The following is a 22556-nucleotide window of genomic DNA, read 5'->3' on the forward strand; positions in this document are numbered from 1 at the left end:
TGCAACTATTAAAATATATAGAAATTTTTTTTGTGATCTATGGACACTCACCTCTAGTATAATGTCGCCAAACACTGCCCTATGAGCTGATGTCAGAACATTACATATCGATACATACAGAGAATGCACAGGACGAATATTGGAATAGGGAATCACTTTATTTGGCTACAGAAACTGTGATTTGCCTATTGATGTAATCTTATTCTCTGAAGACCCATCTTAATCCATTTAGTATGGTCTAAATTCCTTATATACAATTAAGAGAATGCTTTTCTATTGGAAAATTCTGTTTCAACAAAACTAACTTAAATAGGTGTAATTCTAACAAAATTACAGGAGTTCACTTTTCTAATCTTAAATTTTGCTTCACTTGGAATTTATTTGTTAGTCTTTTCCTGAAATGAAAATTACCGATCAGATTTATCAAACGGTTTCATTTGGCATGTTGATGAATAACAATTTACCAATGCATTAACTTGTCATTTAGAGAGATTCTGAAGCCTCTACCTGCTAATAAAAGCTTCAAAACCATTTTAGAAAAAAAATACATTGAAAGGATTAATTGTTTCAACTTTAACTTTCAGATCTTCACTTTCTACTAGAATCTATTACTTTTGGCTTTTAAAGGGAACCTGTCCACATGAAAATAAAGTTCGATATGCAGGCCTCGTGTTATAGAGCAGGAGGAGCTGAGTAGATTGATATCTAGTTTTGTTAAAAAAGATTCCATATAATCATGTTTTCATCATTTAATTCTCTGCTCTTTCTGGGATCTTTAGTCCAGTGGGCGGTCCTATCAGTGATTGACAACTATATCTGTATTCCACAAAGAAGGCTGTCAATCACTGATGGGACCTCTGACTGGACCAAAGATCCCAGTAATAGCAAATGATTAAAACCTGATTTAAACTGAATCTTTTCCAACAAAACTATATCTCAATCAGTTAAAATGTGAAACTACAGAGAATAAATAACCCCTTTACGACAGCCATACGGATTAAAACGGCGGTTGTAAAGGGTACTTATTTTGATCCACTGTTTTAAAACTGCAGAAAGAAAAAAGTGAAGCGCCCCCCAGCGTCAGAAAATCTCCGGGGTTTCAGCTACAGTACAACCACAGTGGTTTTGTGCTTTTCTCTTCAGCATAAACTGACCTGCGGTGCGACTTCCTGAGCCTAAGGCTGTCAATTTATGCTGCAGAGACTATCATGTTCTCTGTGGCGAGAATAGAGCTAAGTCTGCAGCAGCCTGAGCCCGGATCGTGGGCACGGGCGCTGCGTTTTCCTGTGGACAACACTCACGTTTCCACAGGAGGGTTGGCACTGTGTACTAGACGCAGTGCCGCTGGATCATAGGCACATAGCCTAAAAGTGAGAAATTTGGTGATATAGCAACATTTTTGTGAAGTACCTGTGGATGTAAAATGCTCACTATACTCCTGAGTAAATCCTTGAGGGGTCTAGTTTCCAAAATGGGGACATTTGTGGGGGTTTCTGCTGTATAGGTACCCTAGGGCCCTGCAAATATGACATGGTGCCCGTAGTTTATTTAAACTTTTCCAAAATTCAAATTGTGCTCCTTCCATTGCGAGCTCTACTGTTTGTCCAAACAGAGGTTTTTGGTCACATGTGGGGTATCCCTGCACTCATAAGGAATTGGATAACAAATTGCGGGGTCCACTTTTTGGTGTTTCCTCATGAAAAAGTGAGAAATTTGGTGCTAAAGCAACTTTTTTTATGAAAAAAAATTAACATTTTCAATATGACAGCTTAATTTTATCTAATGCTGTGAAGTTCCTGTGGGTTCAAAATGTCTACTTTCCAAATGGGGTCACTTTTGAGAGGTTTCTGTTGTTTAGGTACCTTATGGGCCCGGCAAATGCAACATGATGCCTGCAATCTATATCAGCCAAATTTGTGTTCCAAAATTCAAATATTGCTCCTTTTGTTCTGAGTCCTCCAATTTGTCCAAACAGAGGTTTATGACCACATGTGGGGTAACACATTTTGGGTTCCATTTTGTTGTATTATTTCTTCTAAAAGTGAATAAATTGGGGCAAGATCAACATTTAAATGTAAAATATATATTTTTTTTTTCATTCCACATCGCTTTAGGTCCTGTGAAGCACCTGAAGGGTTAATAAACTTCTTACATGTGGTTTTGAGCAGTGCAGTTTTTAGAATGGTGTAACTTTTGGGTATTTTCTGTCACTTAGGCCTCTCAAAGTCACTTCAAATGTGATGTGGTCCCTAAAATATACTTTTGTAAATTTTGTTGAAAAAGTGGGAAATTGTTGATGAACTTTAAACCCTTCTAACTTCCTAACCCCAAAAAAATATGTTTAAAACATTGCGCTGATGTAAAGTAAACATATTAGAAATGTAATTTATTAACTATTCTGGTTTAGGGGCATAACAATGAAAAGTTTGAAATTTGTAACATTTTCATCAAATTTCTGAATTTTTTTTTTTGTTCACAAATAAAAGCAAAAAATATTGTCCTAAATTCATAACTGTCCTGAAGTACAATATGTCACGAAAAAACAAGGTCAGAATCACCGGGATCCGTGGAAGCGTTCCAGAGTTATATAACCTGTGAAAGTGACACTGGTCAAAATTGCAAAATATGGCCTGGTCCTTAAGGGGTTAATAATATTTCTGAGAGTTAAGTCCCACGTTACCGTTTCTGCTATTCCAGCTCACGTCTCCTGATAAAAAATATTTTTGAAAAAGGCCTTAAATAAGAGGGAAACTTGCAAAGGTACATTTGTCATAGTGGGTGTCTACAACTACGTAATTGCAGAAGACCTTTGTCATTGTCTTTTTGGAATGTTTGTTAGTGTTTTCATGGCTATTACAGATCTGGTGCAGGCTTTAACCCCTTCTCGACCATGGACGGATATATCCGTCATGGAGCGTGTCCCGTTAAGCCCCGCCTCCTGACGTGGGCAGGCGGCGGCAGTCGGCACACATATCAGCTGTTTTCAACAGCTGACATGTGTGCCTGCTAGCTGCGGGTGGAATCGCTTCCACCCGCGGCCATTAACCCCTTAAATCTTGCTGCCAAAGTCTGGCAGCAAGATCTATATGCGCGCGGCCATGTTTTTTACTTACCGCCGCCCCCACCGGAAGTCACGTGCGTGATCACGTGACTATCGGTGGTTGCCATCGTAGCACAGGGTCATGTGATGACGCCTGCAGCTATGAAGTTTCACTTTCGTTTTCCCTCGGCCGCGAGCAGAGAGAAACAGAAAGTGACTGAATCTGCTGTTTATAGCTGTATAGCTGTGATCAGCAGATAGATAAGAGTGATCGGATTGCTGATCGCTATAGCCCCCTAGGGGGACTAGTAAAATAAAAAAAAGTGAAAAAAAAGTGTTTAAAAAAAACCCCTAAAAGTTCAAATCACCCCCCTTTCCCCCATTGAAAATTAAAGGGTTAAAAAATAAATAAATATACACATATTTGGTATCGCCGTGTTCAGAAATGCCCGATCTATCAAAATATAAAATCAGTTAATCTGATTGGTAAACGGCGTAGTGGCAAAAAAATTCCAAACGCCAAAATTACGTTTTTTGGTCGCCGCAAGTTTTATGCAAAATGTAATAACAGGCGATCAAAACGTAGCATCTGTGCAAAAATGGTACCATTAGAAACATCAGCTCGAGACACAAAAAATAAGCCGTCACTGAGCCATAGATCCCAAAAAATAACGCTACGTGTTTCGGAAAATGGCGCAAAACGTGCGCCACTTTTATTGGACAAACTTGTGAATTTTTTTTAACCCCTTAGATACAAGTAAACCTATACATGTTTGGTGTCTACAAACTCGTACCGACCTCAGGCATCATACCCACACATCAGTTTTACCATATATTGAACACCGTGAATAAAACATCCCAAAAACTATTGTGCCATCGTACTTTTTTGCAATTTTTCCGCATTTGGAATTTTTTTGCTGTTCTCCAGTACACCATATGGTAAAACGTATGGTTTTATTTAAAAGTACAACTTGTCCCGCAAAAAACAAGCCCTCATATGGCAAGATTGACGGAAAAATAAAAAGGTTACGGCTCTGGGAAGAAGGGGAGCAAAAAACAAAAACGCAAAAATGGAAAGTGCCCCGGGGCTGAAGGGGTTAAAGGGGTTCTTCGGTGTAAAATGCAAAGTCTGCAGTCACTATTGTAAATCCTCCTAGCGTACTCGGTGTACTGCATTGATTTGTCGGTGTCAGAGGTCAGAACGGCGGTCAGGTATGCGATATGCATACTCCCGGCCCAAACTCGACCACTGGATGCGGTGTGGCCTCGCTCAGTACACTTGTAGTAAGGGAAGGCCATAAGTGGGTACAGTTTTGCGCCATGCCTTGTAGTCGAGTTCTGGCTGGGAGTATGCATATCACATTCTTTCTGTCACCCGACTGCCTTACTTGGCGTAGATGCTAACGAGTCTTCAGTGTGTGAGCTGTGAGGATTCACAAATCTGCAGTCATATAGAGCAACTGCAGGCTTTTCATTCTAGACCGGACAACCCCTTTATGCCTCATTCAGATGTCTGATTTTTATCATATGTGGAAATGCAGACTGGTATTAAACAGTGTTTTGGATCCAATTTTCATTAGTTTGCTACATGTCACTTTTCACCATCCATGTTTTATCAGGGAGTTTCAGTGACAGGAGAAACTTTCCAGCTTATTTTATCCATTATATTGTTAACCACGGACAGCATATAAATACCATCCGTATAGTGCCATTATTTTCACAGACCCATAGACTTCTATGGGTAATTTTGATTTATGACTTTAATAAAAAATTATGCAAGAAAACAGACATGAACATCCCCAATGACTATAATGGGTACAAGTTCTACCTGTGAAAAACACAAACTTGTATGTGACTCACTGATGTCTGATTGAGGTTCTTAAGCCGGTGTACAGAACCAGTACGAGACCCGAAACCTGTGAGACCCCTCGTTCTGTAGATGTTAGCACATTGCATGCCGCCGTGTGATGTTCTCTTGCTTTGTCATATTGTAGATTTTTTGTTTCCTTCTGAAGAGGGGACAGTTCGAGTAGATTTTTAGATGACATATATTATTGATCTCTGGTTGATCGTTTATAGAAGGGTACTCTGTTTTCAGTTACTGGCAGATTTTTACTTACCATGACATAATGTAGTAAACTGCGCTATAAAATAAATGTATTTAATATGAATGTCATGTTTGTGTCCTAGGTAAACAGATCAAGGACGGAAAGAAACCAGAGCCATGCAAGCCTATTTTAAAAGTGGAGTACAAAACGACGAGAAATGGGTGAGCAAACCATTAACAATCTAAGACTTTGTTCACATCATGCAGTACAATTACTTATGTTTCCCTTTAGGCTGCCATACTGTAAACATTTTTGTGATGCTGCACTTTATATGAAAGCCGTATAAACTGCATTGTCCTATACATTTTGCCCATCCATCCTAGCCTTACTGAGGCATAAATTAAGAATATTATTTTGAATAGATAGATTTCATGCTTGCACCTGGAGCGTTCCCAAAACAAACTCCGTTTTTATTTTTAACACCTTCATGACCTATAACATATATTTACATCATAGGTCTTGTCCGCTGCTTTGATGCGAGCTCACATAGCAAGCCCACGTCTTTCCCTGCACATGTTAACTGATCGGATCAGCAGTCATGTGGCAATAAAGGCGTGGGTGGATCGGAGATCCCCCTGCGGCTGTAAAGTAGTTAAATTCCGCTGTCAATCTCTGACAGTGGGATTTAACACGCGCCGGCTGGCTGTGCGCCATTCCCCGCTTTCACAGTCACATGATCCGCCATTGAACCCGATGTCTGTCATGACGAACTTCCTCTAAATGCCAGCTGCTAGACGACCAGAGAGCTTGGCATAGGAGACGCGCTGCTAGTGCATGCACAGACTATAATGAAACAGACCAGCCGGGGGTCTCCTGACCCCAAGTGTGACATCCTCATAGAAATATTTGTCATGCTCTGGTCAGGAGAGCCGCGGCCAGTCCGTCCATTCTGGGTTGTAAAACAGTGTTGCACGGATGTCTGAAAGAGCCCTTAGTCTGTGTTGCACTTAGTGATCTCGTGTGTAAAGATGCTGGTTCATCTGGTCGAGATGTTCTCAGTGACAATGTGCCGTCTTTGTGTAACATTTTGTAGAATTGCAAGAGTAGCAAAAACCGATGCTGGGATTCAAGTGGATGTGAAAATAATTTGAAATGTGTTTTTTTTTTTTTTTTTTTTTTTTTTTTTTTCTTTTTGTTGGCTAAGTCCTAATTTATGATGTCCGGTAAGGGCAACAGAAGTCTGATAGACTGGAAGTAATCATACCATACTCTGGGATGGTCCCCTCAGTTTATGATGTCTTGTTAGCGTAGTGATTGTGCACATGAATGCAAATTGATTGTACTATTCGCTATAAAAAGAATGTTGTGTACCTGTGTGCTGAAATTATCCTTTTAATAGTTTTTGAATATATATTCCCAAAGAGGAGAAATTGAAGGGGAAAAATAAGCAGCACTTATGTGAGTGTAGTAGTACACATGAGGGAAGTGTGCATAAATGGTATATTCACTCACCTATATTCTTTCTACACAGGGTAGACTCGTAAGATAGGTTTAATGTTGGTTCCAATTACTGGGTTTGCTGCCAAGTGAGTCCACAGTGGAAAAACTCCTCTTGCACCAAGACACTTCACCAAGACACTCATTAGAGAAATTCTATTTGACCCGAAGACTTTCTAATAAGCTGAAACGCGTTATCTTTTGTGTACGTGATTATGTCGACACATTCATGTACTTTTTTAAATAAACCATTGAATGGACCCTACTGAATTTTACTGTATCTTGTTGGATCCATCGGGAGCGTCCACTGCGGTCTCGTCTCATCTCTCCTAATACCGTTTGAATGTGAGGGTCTTTAAATAAATGGTACCCTATGGATTTTTTTTTCATACGGATAGCTCATAATTGGAAGTCCTGTACAACCCAGTACTATATATCTTCCAAACATTGGGAATGTATCAAATTCAGGAAATATGCACAAAAACCTGGCATTTTAACAGGGATGCGTAGACTTTTGATAACCACTGTAAAAATCCATAGAAATTCTGCGACATTGTTATTATTAGCAGCTGTGTAGTTGGCTAGTGTGCCGGCCACAATTTGCATTTATGGTATTTATACCAGATGCACATCTCCAAATTTGCTTGTATTCTTCCCAGAAGACGCAGCTGTTCCAATTGTATCTCTCACTATACAAACGTCATTTTTACTTAACTTGAAATGAAAAATGTAAATGGAAGTAAAGTTTATAAACCTATATCTAAATTTAGAGGATTGTGTCTAGTTAATCAAGCCTTAACAAAAAATCACAATGGCAGTTTTGTAACATCAATTGTTGGAACAAAGGATAAATCTGTTATTTTAGTTATGAAGCATTCCTGCAATTACTCCGCTAGTTATTTTCTATTTTATATACTGTAATCCTATTTTGTAAGGATATGCTATCATTTTCTGATTGGTGAGGGGCTGACCTGACAGTCCCCTTGATTAAAGGCCCACAGCTCTGTTTTAGTGTTGCGTCCTTTTCAACTTGTCCTACCACCAAGGTCTAGGAAATCTGACTGTTCAGGATATTGGTCCTATTCACTTGAATGTGACTGCACTATATATAATTTTCTGGCAATAGAACCACTATGTAGCGAAAACCATAAAGTCGCTGCAACAGTATATGAAGGTCAGCCAATGTCTCAGAGATTGGATTATTACTTCAAAGAAGCCCCTATACAATCCAATATATAACCATACAGAAAATAATTGATTCTAATAGTTGTTGTTTTTTTCCTTCACTAAAAAAGGTTTTTTTTTTCTACTGATTCATTTTACATGTTGCACTCTTACTTTATTGCTTTTGAGGTGTATTAGTGCTGTGTATATATTGTAGTGTTTGATATCATTTTGTATCTATTTTTTAGCTCAGGTTTTTGTCTTAAATGTATTTTTTTTTCTTTTTATAAATATTTGACACTATACTTGCTCTAGTTTTAAAAAATAAGTAAATAAAAATGTAACACTTAGAGGTTGACTACTACTTTAACATTGATGTCCTATCCTTAGGATAGGTCAGCCATGTCTGATCAGCTAGGGTCTGACACTCAGCACCCCCATCGATCAACTATTGTAGGTGCTGAGAGCTGTAGCAGGCAGCTGCAAATGCTCAGTTCTGGAGTTCTGATGGCGGCCGCAGCCGGGTACTGTGCATCAACCTCCCATTAATATCAACAGGAGGTAAATGTGTCGCGGGCGGGGAGGACGCCGCCGCTGCGCTCGCTGACGCTCGGGTCCGGCGCTGCTGCTTGGTGGCTCGAGCGGTGGGCCGGATCCGGGGACTCGAGTGGCGCTCCTTGCCCGTGAGAGAAAAGGTGGTTGGTTTTGGGGGATTTAGTCCGTGACGCCACCCACGGGTTGTGGTGAAGATGGGCACCACCGCTGATGGTGACTGGGATCCCGGGAGTGATGGTGGGGAGCAGCTGGGATGTTGTTTTCCCCCTCCGTGGGTAAGGGTCGATGGTCCCGGGGCCCGGTTGTGTGACGGGGAGGCAGGGTTGGTGAGGTGCAGGATTGCAGGGACAGCTTGGCGCGGTGCCGGATGGCACGGGTGTACTCACTCAGTAAGAGACGCACAAAGTCCTCGGTAAACCAAACTGCTGGATGGGACGGGTCCCGCAGCCGGCTGCAGTGTCTCTCCCCGGACAGGTGATGGCGGCTGTCTTTCCCTGCACCTTTTGTGTACTGTTTTGACTACGACTGTTGGCTGTTAGGAAACCCCTGGGGTTCCTGTCACACTCTGATTTGACTGTTGACGGCGACTCCAAGCCTAGTCGGGGTCCGATGGCCCTGCCTGTGTGTGCTGGCTTCACTTCGCTCCCCGGTCGGTACCGGCGGGCCACCGCCCGTCCCCGGTCCTACGGTTCCGCGTTGATTCACCACTCCTGCAGACTGCCACCACCGTCTGCCAACCTTGTTGTCAGTGCCCGGGCCACAAACCCAGACACTCTCCACTTTATTCCTCTCACTTCCACCTCCTGGACTCAACTGTCACTTTTCCCGCCTCCAGGCCTGTGAACTCCTCGGTGGGTGGGGCCATCCGCTTGGCTCCGCCCTACCTGGTGTGGACATCAGACCCTGGAGGGAGGCAACAAGGATTTTATGTTTGGCTAATGTTACTGTCTAGTGGGGGTGGGGGTGTATGGATGTTACCTGTGACGACCTGGCTAGTCCAGGGTGCCACAAATGTAAGTACCCGGCTGCGGCCACTATCTGAAGGCCGGGCAGCTCTGGAACGGAGTTCAAATTTCCAGCTGGTGGGAAAAGCTGGTTGGAGGGGTCCGGGTATTGAACCCTGGCCGATCAGACATTGATGACCTATGCTAAGGATTGGACTTCAATGTTAAAGTAGTGGATAATCTCTTTAATATAAAGATATTTTATGTCAATTCAATTTCTCTGTATATATTAGATTTTCTAGCTTTCTGATATAAAGTTATACAGTGTTACCGTTTTACTACAGTACATGGTATTACTAATCATTGGCCATTTATGAAGGCATGGGCACGTCCGCTTACAGACTCCGCAGCCTTGATTTTAGATCTCATTTCCATTAATTGTGACAGAGTTTTGTACTTAATTATAATGAGCTTTGCGAAACACTGTAACAAGTACAAAAGCCTAATGGTTAAAGGAGTTGTCCGACATTAGCTTAACAAAAATTTTTGAGTTTATCTGTGCTGTATTGTCATATAAATCACACCTACATTGTTATTTTCTGTTTTCTAACTTTTGTTCCTCTTGAATTATACCTTTATTCTCTGCAGCTTCTTGTTTACATTCAGATCCAGCAAACATGACCACTTCCTGTGCAAAACCTCAGTCAGAGCTGTCACCGCCCAGCCTCAGTGTCCAGCCCCACCCCAGTGTCCAGCCGCACCCTCTGCCCGCCCCCTGCACACACAGTCCCTGTCAGTATATTCTTCCCCAGCACCTGACCTGGTATCACTACAGCATTGCAAATAACAGCCCCACATCGGGGTCTGCACCGCACACATATGTCTCTGCACACGCACACACATGGCTCTGCACCGTACACATGGCTCTGCACACGCATGGCTCTGCACCGTACACATGGCTCTGCACCGTACACATGGCTCTGCACCGTACACACATGGCTCTGCACCGTACACATGGCTCTGCACACGCATGGCTCTGCACTGTACACGCACACACATGGCTCTGCACACGCACACACATGGCTCTGCACCGTACACATGGCTCTGCACACGCATGGCTCTGCACTGTACACGCACACACATGGCTCTGCACACGCACACACATGGCTTTGCACCGTACACATGGCTCTGCACAAGCATGGCTCTGCACTGTACACGCACACACATGGCTCTGCACCGTACACACATGGCTCTGCACCGTACACATGGCTCTGCACCGTACACACATGGCTCTGCACCGTACACATGGCTCTGCACACGCATGGCTCTGCACTGTACACGCACACACATGGCTCTGCACATGCACACACATGGCTCTGCACCGTACACATGGCTCTGCACACGCATGGCTCTGCACTGTACACGCACACACATGGCTCTGCACACGCACACACATGGCTCTGCAGCGTACACATGGCTCTGCACACGCATGGCTCTGCACTGTACACGCACACACATGGCTCTGCACACGCACACACATGGCTCTGCACCGTACACATGGCTCTGCACACGCATGGCTCTGCACTGTACACGCACACACATGGCTCTGCACACGCACACACATGGCTCTGCACCGTACACATGGCTCTGCACCGTACACATGGCTCTGCACCGTACACACATGGCTCTGCACCGTACACATGGCTCTGCACACGCATGGCTCTGCACTGTACACGCACACACATGGCTCTGCACACGCACACACATGGCTCTGCACCGTACACATGGCTCTGCACACGCATGGCTCTGCACTGTACACGCACACACATGGCTCTGCACACGCACACACATGGCTTTGCACCGTACACATGGCTCTGCACACGCATGGCTCTGCACTGTACACGCACACACATGGCTCTGCACCGTACACATGGCTCTGCACCGTACACATGGCTCTGCACCGTACACATGGCTCTGCACCGTACACACATGGCTCTGCACCGTACACATGGCTCTGCACTGTACACGCACACACATGGCTCTGCACACGCACACACATGGCTCTGCACCGTACACATGGCTCTGCACACGCATGGCTCTGCACTGTACACGCACACACATGGCTCTGCACACGCACACACATGGCTTTGCACCGTACACATGGCTCTGCACACGCATGGCTCTGCACTGTACACGAACACACATGGCTCTGCACACGCACACACGGCTTTGCACCGTACACATGGCTCTGCACACGCATGGCTCTGCACTGTACACATGGCTCTGCACACGCATGGCTCTGCACTGTACACGCACACACATGGCTCTGCACACGCACACACATGGCTCTGCAACCCCCCCATCCCCATCGGGAACACATGTGGAGTACATACTCACCCGTCCTCGGTCCCCGCCGCTCCTGCACGTTCGTCCACTGTCTGTGCTCTCTTCAGCACAGTAGTGACGTCACCGCTGTGCTGCAGAGCGCACAGACAGCGGGAGGGACAGTGACTTCTCATCAGCACATTCAAATGTACCGGCATCGGTGATCTGTGATGCCGGTACATTTGAATGTGCGATCCTGGGCAGGGGGCCCGGTGCTGGAGCTGACACTACGGCAGCTGCCGCCAGGCCCCGCCCCCAAATCACGGACCCCACAGCAGTGCAGGGGGAGGTTACTGGAGGTGCAGGGGAATGTGTGGGAGGGTGCAGGGAAGGGGGGCGGTGACTCCTCGCACTGTAGTCGCCCAGCAGGGAGGTGACATGCTGCTCCACATTTGCATGTCAACATGGCCCTGCCCATGTAGACGTGCAAAGACCGGAAGCAGCAAAATCGCGGCAGGAGCGGTCACATGACCGCTCTGAGCCGGGGGAGAGGGGCTGACAGCGGGGCAGGTAAGTGGTCTCTATCTACTTACCTGCCCCAATGTAGCCCAATAGGGAAATAAAAAAAAAAAAGTCAAAGAAGCCGGATAACCCCTTTAAGGACTCGGGTCATTTTAGATTGTGCTTGGAGGAGTTTTCTAATTTAAAAAGGGAAATGGGGATCTCCTTGTAGCGGGGAATGTTTTGTATCCTTGAGTCTTTCCCTGAAGCCTGTACTGCTGTCACCATTGAATTCTGCTGAATGTGCCTCCTATCTGTCCTGAAGTCCTGTCTGTGCCTTCTGTCTGTCTTTGACTCTTCAGATTTTGTGTTATACCATGCCTGAAGAAGAGACCCGAGTAGTCTCGAAAACTTGCTATTATTACCATCTTTTCAGTTAGCCATTAAAAGGTATCAACCACTGAGGACTCTCAGTTCTTTTAAACAAACTTTTTTTTATCTCACCTGGCTAACACGGTACAAAGATATATTTTACCTGTATCTAAATGTTAAGTGGACATTTAAAGTGAGCCTGCCAGGTGCAATATGCACCCAGAACTGCGAGCAGTTCTGAATGCATATTTCTAATCCCTGCCTAACTGTCCCTGTATCTAGTATCATACATAAATACATCTTTAGATAACATATTTCTAAAGGTCATTTATGATATGGTAATGAGTGCAGGGGCTAGTCATAAGGGCGTTACTTCCCATTGACTAGTCCGCCCTATTAGCATGTTAGCACACCCACAGGGGTGTGCTAACATGCTACTCAATGCCCATTGCCCAGCGTCTTCTGTGGTGATGTGTGTACCTGTCTGTTGTCATCGCCTCAGACACCAGGTTTAGGCTCAGTGCGCATGATCAGAAGCACTTCCGGTCATGCGCACTAGACCTCTCAAGCCGTGACGCGTATACCCGGCTTCATAGTGTGCATGACTGGAAGTGCAGTGACTTCTGATCATGCACACTAAGCCTAAACCCGGCGTCTGAGGCGGTGACAACGAACAGGTACACGCGTCTATGCCAATAACGCTGGGCAATGGTCATTGAATAGCATGTTAGCATGCCCCTGTGGGTGTGCTACCATAAGAGGGCGGACTAGTCGGGGGAACTAACACCATTGGGACTAGTTCCTGCCTCATTCTTATATCATAAAGGATCTTTAGAAATACTTTTTCTAAAGATCTATTTATCTATGCTACTTGATACCGTGACAGTTAGGCAGGAATTAGCAATATACACCCAGAACTGCTCGTTCACAGGTTCACTTTAAAAAGCATTATTCTTATAGGTGCACTCAGGGTATTGGGACCGTTAGAGGTGCACAGTGGGGCATTACTACTTTCTAGGGGCAAAATGTGAACAGGGGGCAATTTTTCCATTTAGATGGCAGAAAGGAGGCATTTTTACCATGTAAGGGGCACAGTGGGGGCATTACTATGTGGGGCAGTAAGAGGGGCTCTGTTATTGTACCGCACAGCAGGTACAGTAATAGGGACACATTAGGCAGCAGTGGCTCAGTATTGGGGTATCAGTATGATGAGTTTCTGCAGGTTAGGGACAGTGCTGGAAATGTGAGAAGTCAGGTGGGTCTTTGTTGTAATCTCTGCAGATGAGTTGTGACTGGAGAAGTCGTGTTGGGCTGGGCCAGATGGAAAAGAAGAGAAAAGTGAAAGGGTCAATCAGAAAAAAACATTAGCTGTAAGCCACTATCTGTAACTGTACTGTTATCTCTCACATGTACTGCAGGACTGGTATTTGCCACTATAGGTCACCAAATGGCGGTAATATCGGTGTTGGCCTTTGTGTAGATTTATTTTCAGTAACCGTGCGGTCATCTGCTGAGGTTCCTGTATACCCACTATTAAGGCATGCTACCATAGTTGTTACAACGGTTACCTGGTAAGGGGCCTATTCAGATGTCTTACCCCTCCTGAGCTGAATCACTGGCTACGCCTCTGTTTACTGTTGAACGCTGCGTGTAGGGGCATCTGTGTGCGGAGCTAGCGTGCATTGTGCTCCCGTCCCACAGATGAAGAGAGGAGCCTCAGCACAAACATCCCATGAGGTATATGCCCCCCCATTGCTGTATACCCCCTCAGAGCTGTGTGCCCCCTAGTAATGTGTATGTCCCCAGCCTCTTTTATGATGTATATACAGCAGTGTCAATGTGCACTGAGCGCGGCCATGTCTGTTAGTGACGGCCACCAATCAGCGTGGCAGAGCCACATGCCCTGGAGGAGCTGGACTAGAGACAAGTGGGAGGTGAGTAAGGCTGTTGCCAGCTTCCCCATATTAAAAATACCTCTAATGTGTCTGTGTTTGTATGATGTGTATCTATGTATGTAAGTGTGTATGACTGTGTATAGATTTATCTGTTTATTTGTATTTTTGTGAATTTGTCTTGAAATATGTTTATGTATGTATGTGTACATATCGGTGTATGGGTGTGTCTGTGTGCATGGGGCCCACTGAGACTATTTTGCCAGGGGCCCACAAAAACCTGGAGCCAGCCCTGGGTGCTTTGCACATAAAAAAAATATGCCCGACCTATCAAAATATAAAATTAATTAATCTGATCAGTAAACAGCGTAGCAGCAGATTTTGCGCAAAATTCAATAACAGGCTATCAAAACGTAGCATTGGCCCAAACAGTTAAAAACGTGAGCCCGAGACGCAAAAAATAAGCAGTCACTGAGCCATAGATCCCAAAAAATGAGAACACTAGGGGTCGCGGAATATGGCGCTATGCCACTTTTTCGGACAGATTTCAGATTTTTTTAATCCCTTAGATAAAAGTAAACTTATTCATGTTTGGTGTCTACGAACTTGCACCAACCTCAGGGATCACACTGACATCTTAGTTTTACCATATAGTGAACACAGTAAATAAAATATCTCAAAAACAATAGTGCAATCGCACTTTTTTTTGCAATTCCGCATTTGGAATGTTTCTGCCATCTTTTAGTACACTATATGGTAAAACTTATGGTTTAATTTAAAACTCGCAAAAAACGAGACCTCACATGACCAGATTGATGGAAAAATAAAAATGTTGCGTCTCTCGGACGAATGGCAAACACCCCCCCCCCCCCCCAAGAAAGCGCAAAAAAATCGTCCGGTCGTCAAAGGGTTGATGAATTCAATGGATGGAAGAGCTGAAAAACGCAGACAAAGGCGCATCAACAATTGACAATGCTGCAGATTATTTTCTGCACCAAATCTGCAAAGAAAAAATATGCAACAGCACTTCAGAATTCTCATTGACTTTGCTGGCATATAGGCGTGCAGATTTGTGACAAATCACACTTCAAAAACACGCTGTGCACACAGAACCTTAGGCTGCATGCCCACGATCAGTGTTCACAGCGGTTTGGACGTAGCGTGTTTTCGCTGCATCCAAAACACTGCGTTGTACAGTACAAACACAGTGGATACGATTTCTAGAAATCTTCTGCCAGCTGTGCTTGTTTTTCCCACAATGTAAACTGACCAGCAGTGCAGCTTCCCGAGCCGCAGCATGTTAATTTATTGCTGTGGAGTCGCGAATGTTCTCTGCAGGGAGGACAGAGACCGCAGCGGCTCAAACCCTGATTGTGAGCACGGGCTGCTGTGGTCTCCTGCGTACAGCACTTGCAGCCCCTCTCTGCTACGTCCAGGACGCAGCATGTCCGAATCGTGGGCGCACACCCTTGCTGTATTCAGAGAAAAAAAAGCTGCAATTACGTTACAAGGCAGCAGTTCCTTAGACAAGTGAAGATGTTCGGTGAATTTAGTACAATCTGACCTTAGTTTGGCCTGTTATTTACCAGGGCTGTGGAGTCGGACTTGGAGCTCATTTTGGTGGAGTCGGTATAAAATGCACCGACTCCGAAAATATATAATAAATTGGGGAACGTAGTGCAATGCAGAATGTGCTGAAAATTTTTTCATAGGTGTTTGGGAAAGTTATGAAATGTCCTATAAATGGCTGTTCTATTCCTGATCTAAGGCTACATTCACACGCAGCGTTTTTGCTGCTTTTTTTAAGGATACATTTTTCAGCTGCAAAAGCAGATCAGCTTTTTAAAAAACCGCATCACCTGAAAGGCTTTTGAGCTCATAAATAATGCTTTGAATAGCAAAAGCAGAATTAGCCACATAAACTGACTTGTTCATTCTTTGTGAGGATCTGATTTTGAGCACAAAAACGGATCCTCATAAAACGCTGTGTCTGAATGTCATGTCTTTAAACCCATTGCCTTTGCTGGGATGCCAGAGTCACTTAATTTCACTGAATTATTTTGCCATCAGTGTTCGATATGTTTGTGACAAGAAAGAAATTGTTAGCAAGACACTGGCAGTAAAAGATACTAAAGCTCATCACACCAGCCAGTTTCTCCAGGCCTTAGTGGAAAAAGTTCTGCAAGACTACAAACACAAAAAAAAACAAAACAGGTCCTTGTTATTGTAGCGGGCAATGCTTCAAACATAAGTACAATTAAACTGATGAATGAGAGTAATGAACAACATCTAGAAGAAAATTTAGGATTCAGTATGTTTGAGGTGGAAGGCCACAGTGCTGTTAATGTAACTGAGGGACAAGCATATTACAACAGAAGAACCGCAAAATGATACTTTAGGATTAGATGATCTTGTTGAAGTTGCTTCAAAACACTTTCATATTCATCACATGCGCTGTGTTGTGCACACGCTGCAGCTGGCAATAAGAGATAGTCTGCAAGAGGGACCCTGATTTCACACATCTGGTTTTTCACCGGTTTGGCGGATGCGGCGCACTCCAGTACAGTGTATACAGTACAGTGGCAGCGTGACAAACGTCGGTCACGTGACCCGGAAGTTGCGGCGCTGCCACTGTACTGTATCGTAATGTACTGGCGTGCGCCACATCTGCCAATCGGTGAAAAGCCAGATGTGTGAAACGGGCAGACATGCTGGAAATCTGATTGGAAAAGTGAGGAAATTGGTTATTGCTGCCAGAACCCCTAAAATTGATTCCATCTTGAACAGAAAGAATTCATGCTGGGAAAGGGGCAATTGTTGATCAAGCCACTCAGTGAGGCAGCACTTATTTAACCTTCGTCAGGCTGCATAATTTTACAACGTTAACAGCGACCGCTTATCTTGGAAGGGGGTGGAGATATTTTATTGAAATTTGGCCAATATATTCTGGACCAAAACTGCAGAGATGTTACGAAATTTCAGCCCTCTACGGCTTTTGGAAAAAAAAAAATTATTGCAATTTTAAAACTGAATAGTTACAATTGTACCTACTCAGCCGGACGAAGGTTAATGACTGAGCGATTGCATGAACTAAAATAATTTCTTATACAGTCATATGAAAAAGTTTGGGCACCCCTATTAATGTTAACCTTTTTTCTTTATAACAATTTGGGTTTTTGCAACAGCTATTTCTGTTTCATATATCTAATAACTGATGGACTGAGTAATATTTCTGGATTGAAATGAGGTTTATTGTACTAACAGGAAATGTGCAATCCGCATTAAAGCAAAATTTGACCGGTGCAAAAGTATGGGCACCTCAATATAAAAGTGACATTAATATTTTGTAGATCCTCCTTTTGCATAAATAACAGTTTCTAGTCGCTTCCTGTAGCTTTTAATGAGTTCCTGGATGAAGGTATATTTGACCATTCCTGTTTACAAAACACTTCCAGTTCAGTTAAGTTTGATAGTTGCCGAGCATGGACAGCACGCTTCAAATCATCCCACAGATTTTCAATGATATTCAGGTCTGGGGACTGGGATGGCCATTCCAGAACATTGTAATTGTTCCTCTGCATGAATGCCTGAGTAGATTTGGAGCGGTGTTTTGGATCATTGTCTTGCTGAAATATCTATCCCCTGCGTAACTTCAACTTCGTCACTGATTCTTGCACATTATTGTCAAGAATCTGCTGATACTGAGTTGAACCCTCAACTTTAACAAGATTCCCGGTGCCGGCATTGGCCACACAGCCCCAAAGCATGATGGAACCTCCACCAAATTTTACTATGCGTAGCAAGTGCTTTTCTTGGAATGCCGTGTTTTTTTGCCTCCATGCATAACGCCTTTTTGTATGACCAAACAACTCAATCTTTGTTTCATCAGTCCACAGGACCTTCTTCCAAAATGTAACTGGCTTGTCCAAATGTGCTTTTGCATACCTCAGGCGACTCTGTGGCGTGGTTGCAGAAATGGCTTCTTTCGCATTACTCTCCCATGCAGCTTCTCCTTGTGCAACGTACGCTGTATTGTTGACTGATGCACATTGACACCATCTGCAGCAAGATGAAGCTGCAGGTTTTTGGAGGTGGTCTGTGGATTGTCCTTGGCTGTTCTCACCATTTTTCTTCTCTGCCTTTCTGATATTTTTCTTGGCCTGCCACTTCTGGGCTTAACACGAACTGTACCTGTGTTCTTCCATTTCCTTACTATGTTCCTCACAGTGGAAACTGACAGTTTAAATCTCTGAGACAACTTTTTGTATCCTTCCCCTGAACAACTATGTTGAATAATCTTTGTTTTCAGATCATTTGAGAGTTGTTTTGAGGAGCCCATGATGCCACTCTTCATAGGAGATTGAAATAGGAGAACAACGTGAAAGTGGCTACCTTAACCCCTTCACGACCGGCCGATTTTTCGCTTTCCGTTTTTTTTCCGCCATTTTTCTGAGACGTAACTTTTTTATTTTTCAGTCAATATGGTCATGTGAGGGCTCATTTTTTGCGGAGCGAGCTGTACTTTTAAATTAAAGCATCAGTTCTACCATATAGTGTACTGGAAAACGGCAATAAAATTCCAAATGCAGAAAAATTGCAAAAAAAGTGCGATAGCACTATGGTTTTTGAGATTTTATTCACTATGTTCACTATATGGTAAAACTGATGTGTGGGTGTGATGCCTCAGGTCAGTGCGAGTTCGTAGACACCAAACATGTATAGGTTTACTTTTATATAAGGGGTTAAAAAAAATCGGAAGTTTGTCCGAAAAAAGTGGCGCACGTTTTACGCCATGTTCCGTGACCCGTAGCATTCTCATTTTTCCGGATCTATGGCTCAGTGACTGCTTATTTTTTTCATCTCGAGCTGACGTTTTTAACGGTACCATTTTTGTGCAGATGCTACATTTTGATCGCCTCTTATTGCATTTTGCGCAAAAGTTGTGGCGACACAAAAATGTCGTTTTGGCGTTTGGAATTTTTTTGCTGCTACGCCGTATACTGATCTGATTAATTGATTTTATATTTTGATAGATCGGGCGTTTCTGAATGCGGCGATACCAAATGTGTGTATATTTTTTATTTTTTTTAACCCTTTATATTTCAATGGGGCGAATAAGGGGTGATTTGAACTTTTAGGTTTTTTGTTTTTTTTTTAATTTTTTAACTTTTTTTTTACCTTTTTTTTTGTTTTACTAGTCCCCCTAGGGGGCTATTGCGATCAGCAATCCGATCGCTCTGCAGTATCTGCTGATCACAGCTACAAGGCTGTAAACAGCAGATACGCTCTCTTTCTCTTTTGCTGTGCCGCTGGCACAGCGAAAGTGAAAGCAAGTTAGGTGTAGTACAGGAGTCATCACATGACCCTGTGCTACCATGACAACTATCGGAAGTCACGTGATCGCGTCACGTGACTTTCCGGTATCGGGCGGTAAGAAAGTTTACCGCGATCGCGCTTATAATGGCGCTGTCACATATTGACAGCGCCATATAAGGGGTTAAACGGCACGAGCAGATAACGATTCTGCTCGTGCCTAGCAGGCACACATCTCAGCTGTGAAAATCAGCTGAGATGTGTGCCGATCGCAGCATGATGCTGCCGGCAGACCGCGGGCAGTAACGTTATGACCGCAAGGACGTAATTTTATGGCCCGCGGTCGTTAAGGGGTTAAATACCTTTTCTCATGATTGGATACACCTGCCTATGAAGTTCAAAGCTCAATGAGGTTACAAAACCAATTTAGTGCTTTAGTAAGTCAGTAAAGAGTAGTTAGGAGTGTTCAAATCAAGAAATTGATAAGGGTGCCCATACTTTTGCACCTGTCAAATTTTGTTTTAATTGCACATTTTCTGTTAGTACAATAAACCTCATTTCAATCCAGAAATATTACTCAGTCCATCAGTTATTAGATATATGAAACTGAAATAGCTGTTGCAAAAACCCAAATGGTTATAAAGACAAAAGGTTAACATTAATAGGGGTGCCCAAACTTTTTCATATGACTGTAGATATGGTGAACCCTCAATGAACCATAAATGAAGGTCAATGGACACAGGTGGTTGAATTGAAGGAATTGCTTAACCCCTTCACCCCCGGCCACTAAAACACCCTAATGACCAGGCCATTTTTTGCAATTCTGACCAGAGTCACTTTGACAGGTTATGACTCTGGAACGCTTCAACGGATTTTGCGTTTTATTTGTGTAAATTTTGAAAATTTCGCAATTTTGAAACTTTGAAAATGTATGCCCATAAAGGCTACTTTCACACATCCGGTTTGAGCTCTGCGGCTCAATCCGGCTGTGAAAACTATGCAACGGATGCGGCGAAAACACCGCATCCGTTGCATAAGTTTTTACATGCGGCCCGTCCGTTTTTTTCCGGTTGCGGCATGCTACTGAGCATGCGCAGTGGAAAAAAGCGCATGCGGCGACCGGATGCGTTTTTTTCCGCATCGCGCCGCATCCGGCCTCCATAGGTATGCATTGAAAAATGCGCCGCAGCGGCCGGATGCGGCGCGTTGCAGTGTTTTTTGCCGGAGCAAAAAAACGTTGCAGGGAACGTTCGATCCGGCCGCGGCATCGGCTAAATCTGCCGCATGCGGCAAAAACCGGACCGAACGCAAGCCCCTGCGGCACAATACGGCACTAATGTAAGTCTATGCAAAAAAAACCGCAACCGGCGTTACAAAAGCCGGTTGCGGTTTTTCTGCAGAACGCCGTATTGTGCCGCAGAGCAAAAATCCGGATGTGTGAAAGTAGCCAAATCTGACAGATATGTTACACAAAATAGTTACTAAATAAAATTTCCCACATGTCTACTTTACATCAGCGCAATTTTCGAGACAAAAATTTTTTTCGTTAGGAAGTTAGAAGGGGTCAAAGTTCATCAGCAATTTCTCATTTTTCTAAGAAAATTTACAAAATAATTTTTTTAGGGACCACATCACATTTGAAGTGACTTTGAGAGGCCGAAGTGACAGAAAATACCCAAAAGTGACCCCATTCTAAAAACTGCACCCCTCACACTGCTCAAAACCACATCCAAGAAGTTTATTAACCCTTTAGGTGCTTCAGAGGAACCAAAGCAGTGTGGAAGGAAAAAATTAAAATTTTACTTTTTAACACAAAAATGTTACTTTAGCCATAAAATTTTCATTTTCACAAGCGAGAAAAGAGAAAGTGCACCATACAATTTATTGTGCATTTTCTCCTGAGTACGCTGATACCCCATATGTGGTAAAAATCAATTGTTTGGGCGCACAGCAGAGCTTGGAAGGGAAAGAGCGCCATTTGAATTTTTGAACGCAAAATTAGCTTGACTCATTTGCGGACGCCATGTTGGGTTTGAAGACCCCCTGAGGTGCCTAAACAATGGAGCTCCCCCACAAGTGACCCCATTTTGGAAACTAGAGCCCTCAAATAATTTTTCTAGATGTTTAGTGAGCACTTTGAACACCTAGGGGCTTCACAGAAGTTTATAATGTTGAGCCGTGAAAAGAAAAAAAATTTTTTTTTTCACAAGGGTATTAGGAAAAAATGCACCATGAAATTTATAGTGCATTTTTTCCTGAGTACGACAATACCTCATATGTGGTGGAAAGTAATTGTTTGGGCGCATGGTGGGGGTCAGAAGAGAAGGAGCACCATTTGACCGCAAAATTGGTTGGAATCATCAGCGGACGCCATGTCACGTTTGGAGACCCCCTATGGTGCCTAAACAGTTGAGCTCCCCCACAAATAACCCCATTTTGGAACTAGACCCCTCAAGGAATTTATCTAGATGTTTGGTGAGCCCCTTGTACCCCCAGGGGCTCCACAGAAGTTGATAACGTTGAACCGTTAAAATTATTATTTTTTTTTTTTTACCACAACATTTTTGCATCAATCAGGTAGCTTTTTTTTTTTTTTTTTACAACGGTATCAGGAAAAAATGCACCATAAAACGTATTGTGCAATTATTCCTGAGTATGCAGATACCTCATGTGGTGGAAATCAATTGTTTGGGCGTATGGTGGGGCTCAGAAGAGAAGGAACACCATTTGACTTTTCAAACGCACAGACGCGGTGCACTGATCGGCCGCTGCAGGACGCACGGTCGGATGAAATACAAAAAGCGTCGGATACGGGAAAAAAAAGTCACGCCAAAAATTGAGCAGGGATGCCGATCCTTTATGTGCATCCCTGATCAGTGCTCGGCGGGACGCACAGACGGATGCG

At 43.7% G+C, this 22556-nt stretch overlaps 1 protein-coding gene across 3 annotated transcripts in view; it reads left to right on the forward strand.

The window, feature by feature from the left end:
• The window catches only part of STXBP5 (syntaxin binding protein 5), a 611224-nt gene that overhangs the window by 353567 nt on the left and 235101 nt on the right, over window positions 1-22556 (forward strand). For all 3 annotated transcript variants that reach the window (XM_075339550.1, XM_075339551.1, XM_075339552.1), the window contains exon 9: window positions 5231-5309. In XM_075339550.1, coding sequence (XP_075195665.1) covers window positions 5231-5309 — 79 coding nt within the window. The remainder of the gene's footprint in view (window positions 1-5230; window positions 5310-22556) is intronic.

This window comes from Anomaloglossus baeobatrachus, chromosome 3, assembly GCF_048569485.1.
Source record: "Anomaloglossus baeobatrachus isolate aAnoBae1 chromosome 3, aAnoBae1.hap1, whole genome shotgun sequence".
Classification (NCBI taxonomy): Eukaryota; Metazoa; Chordata; class Amphibia; order Anura; family Aromobatidae; genus Anomaloglossus; species Anomaloglossus baeobatrachus.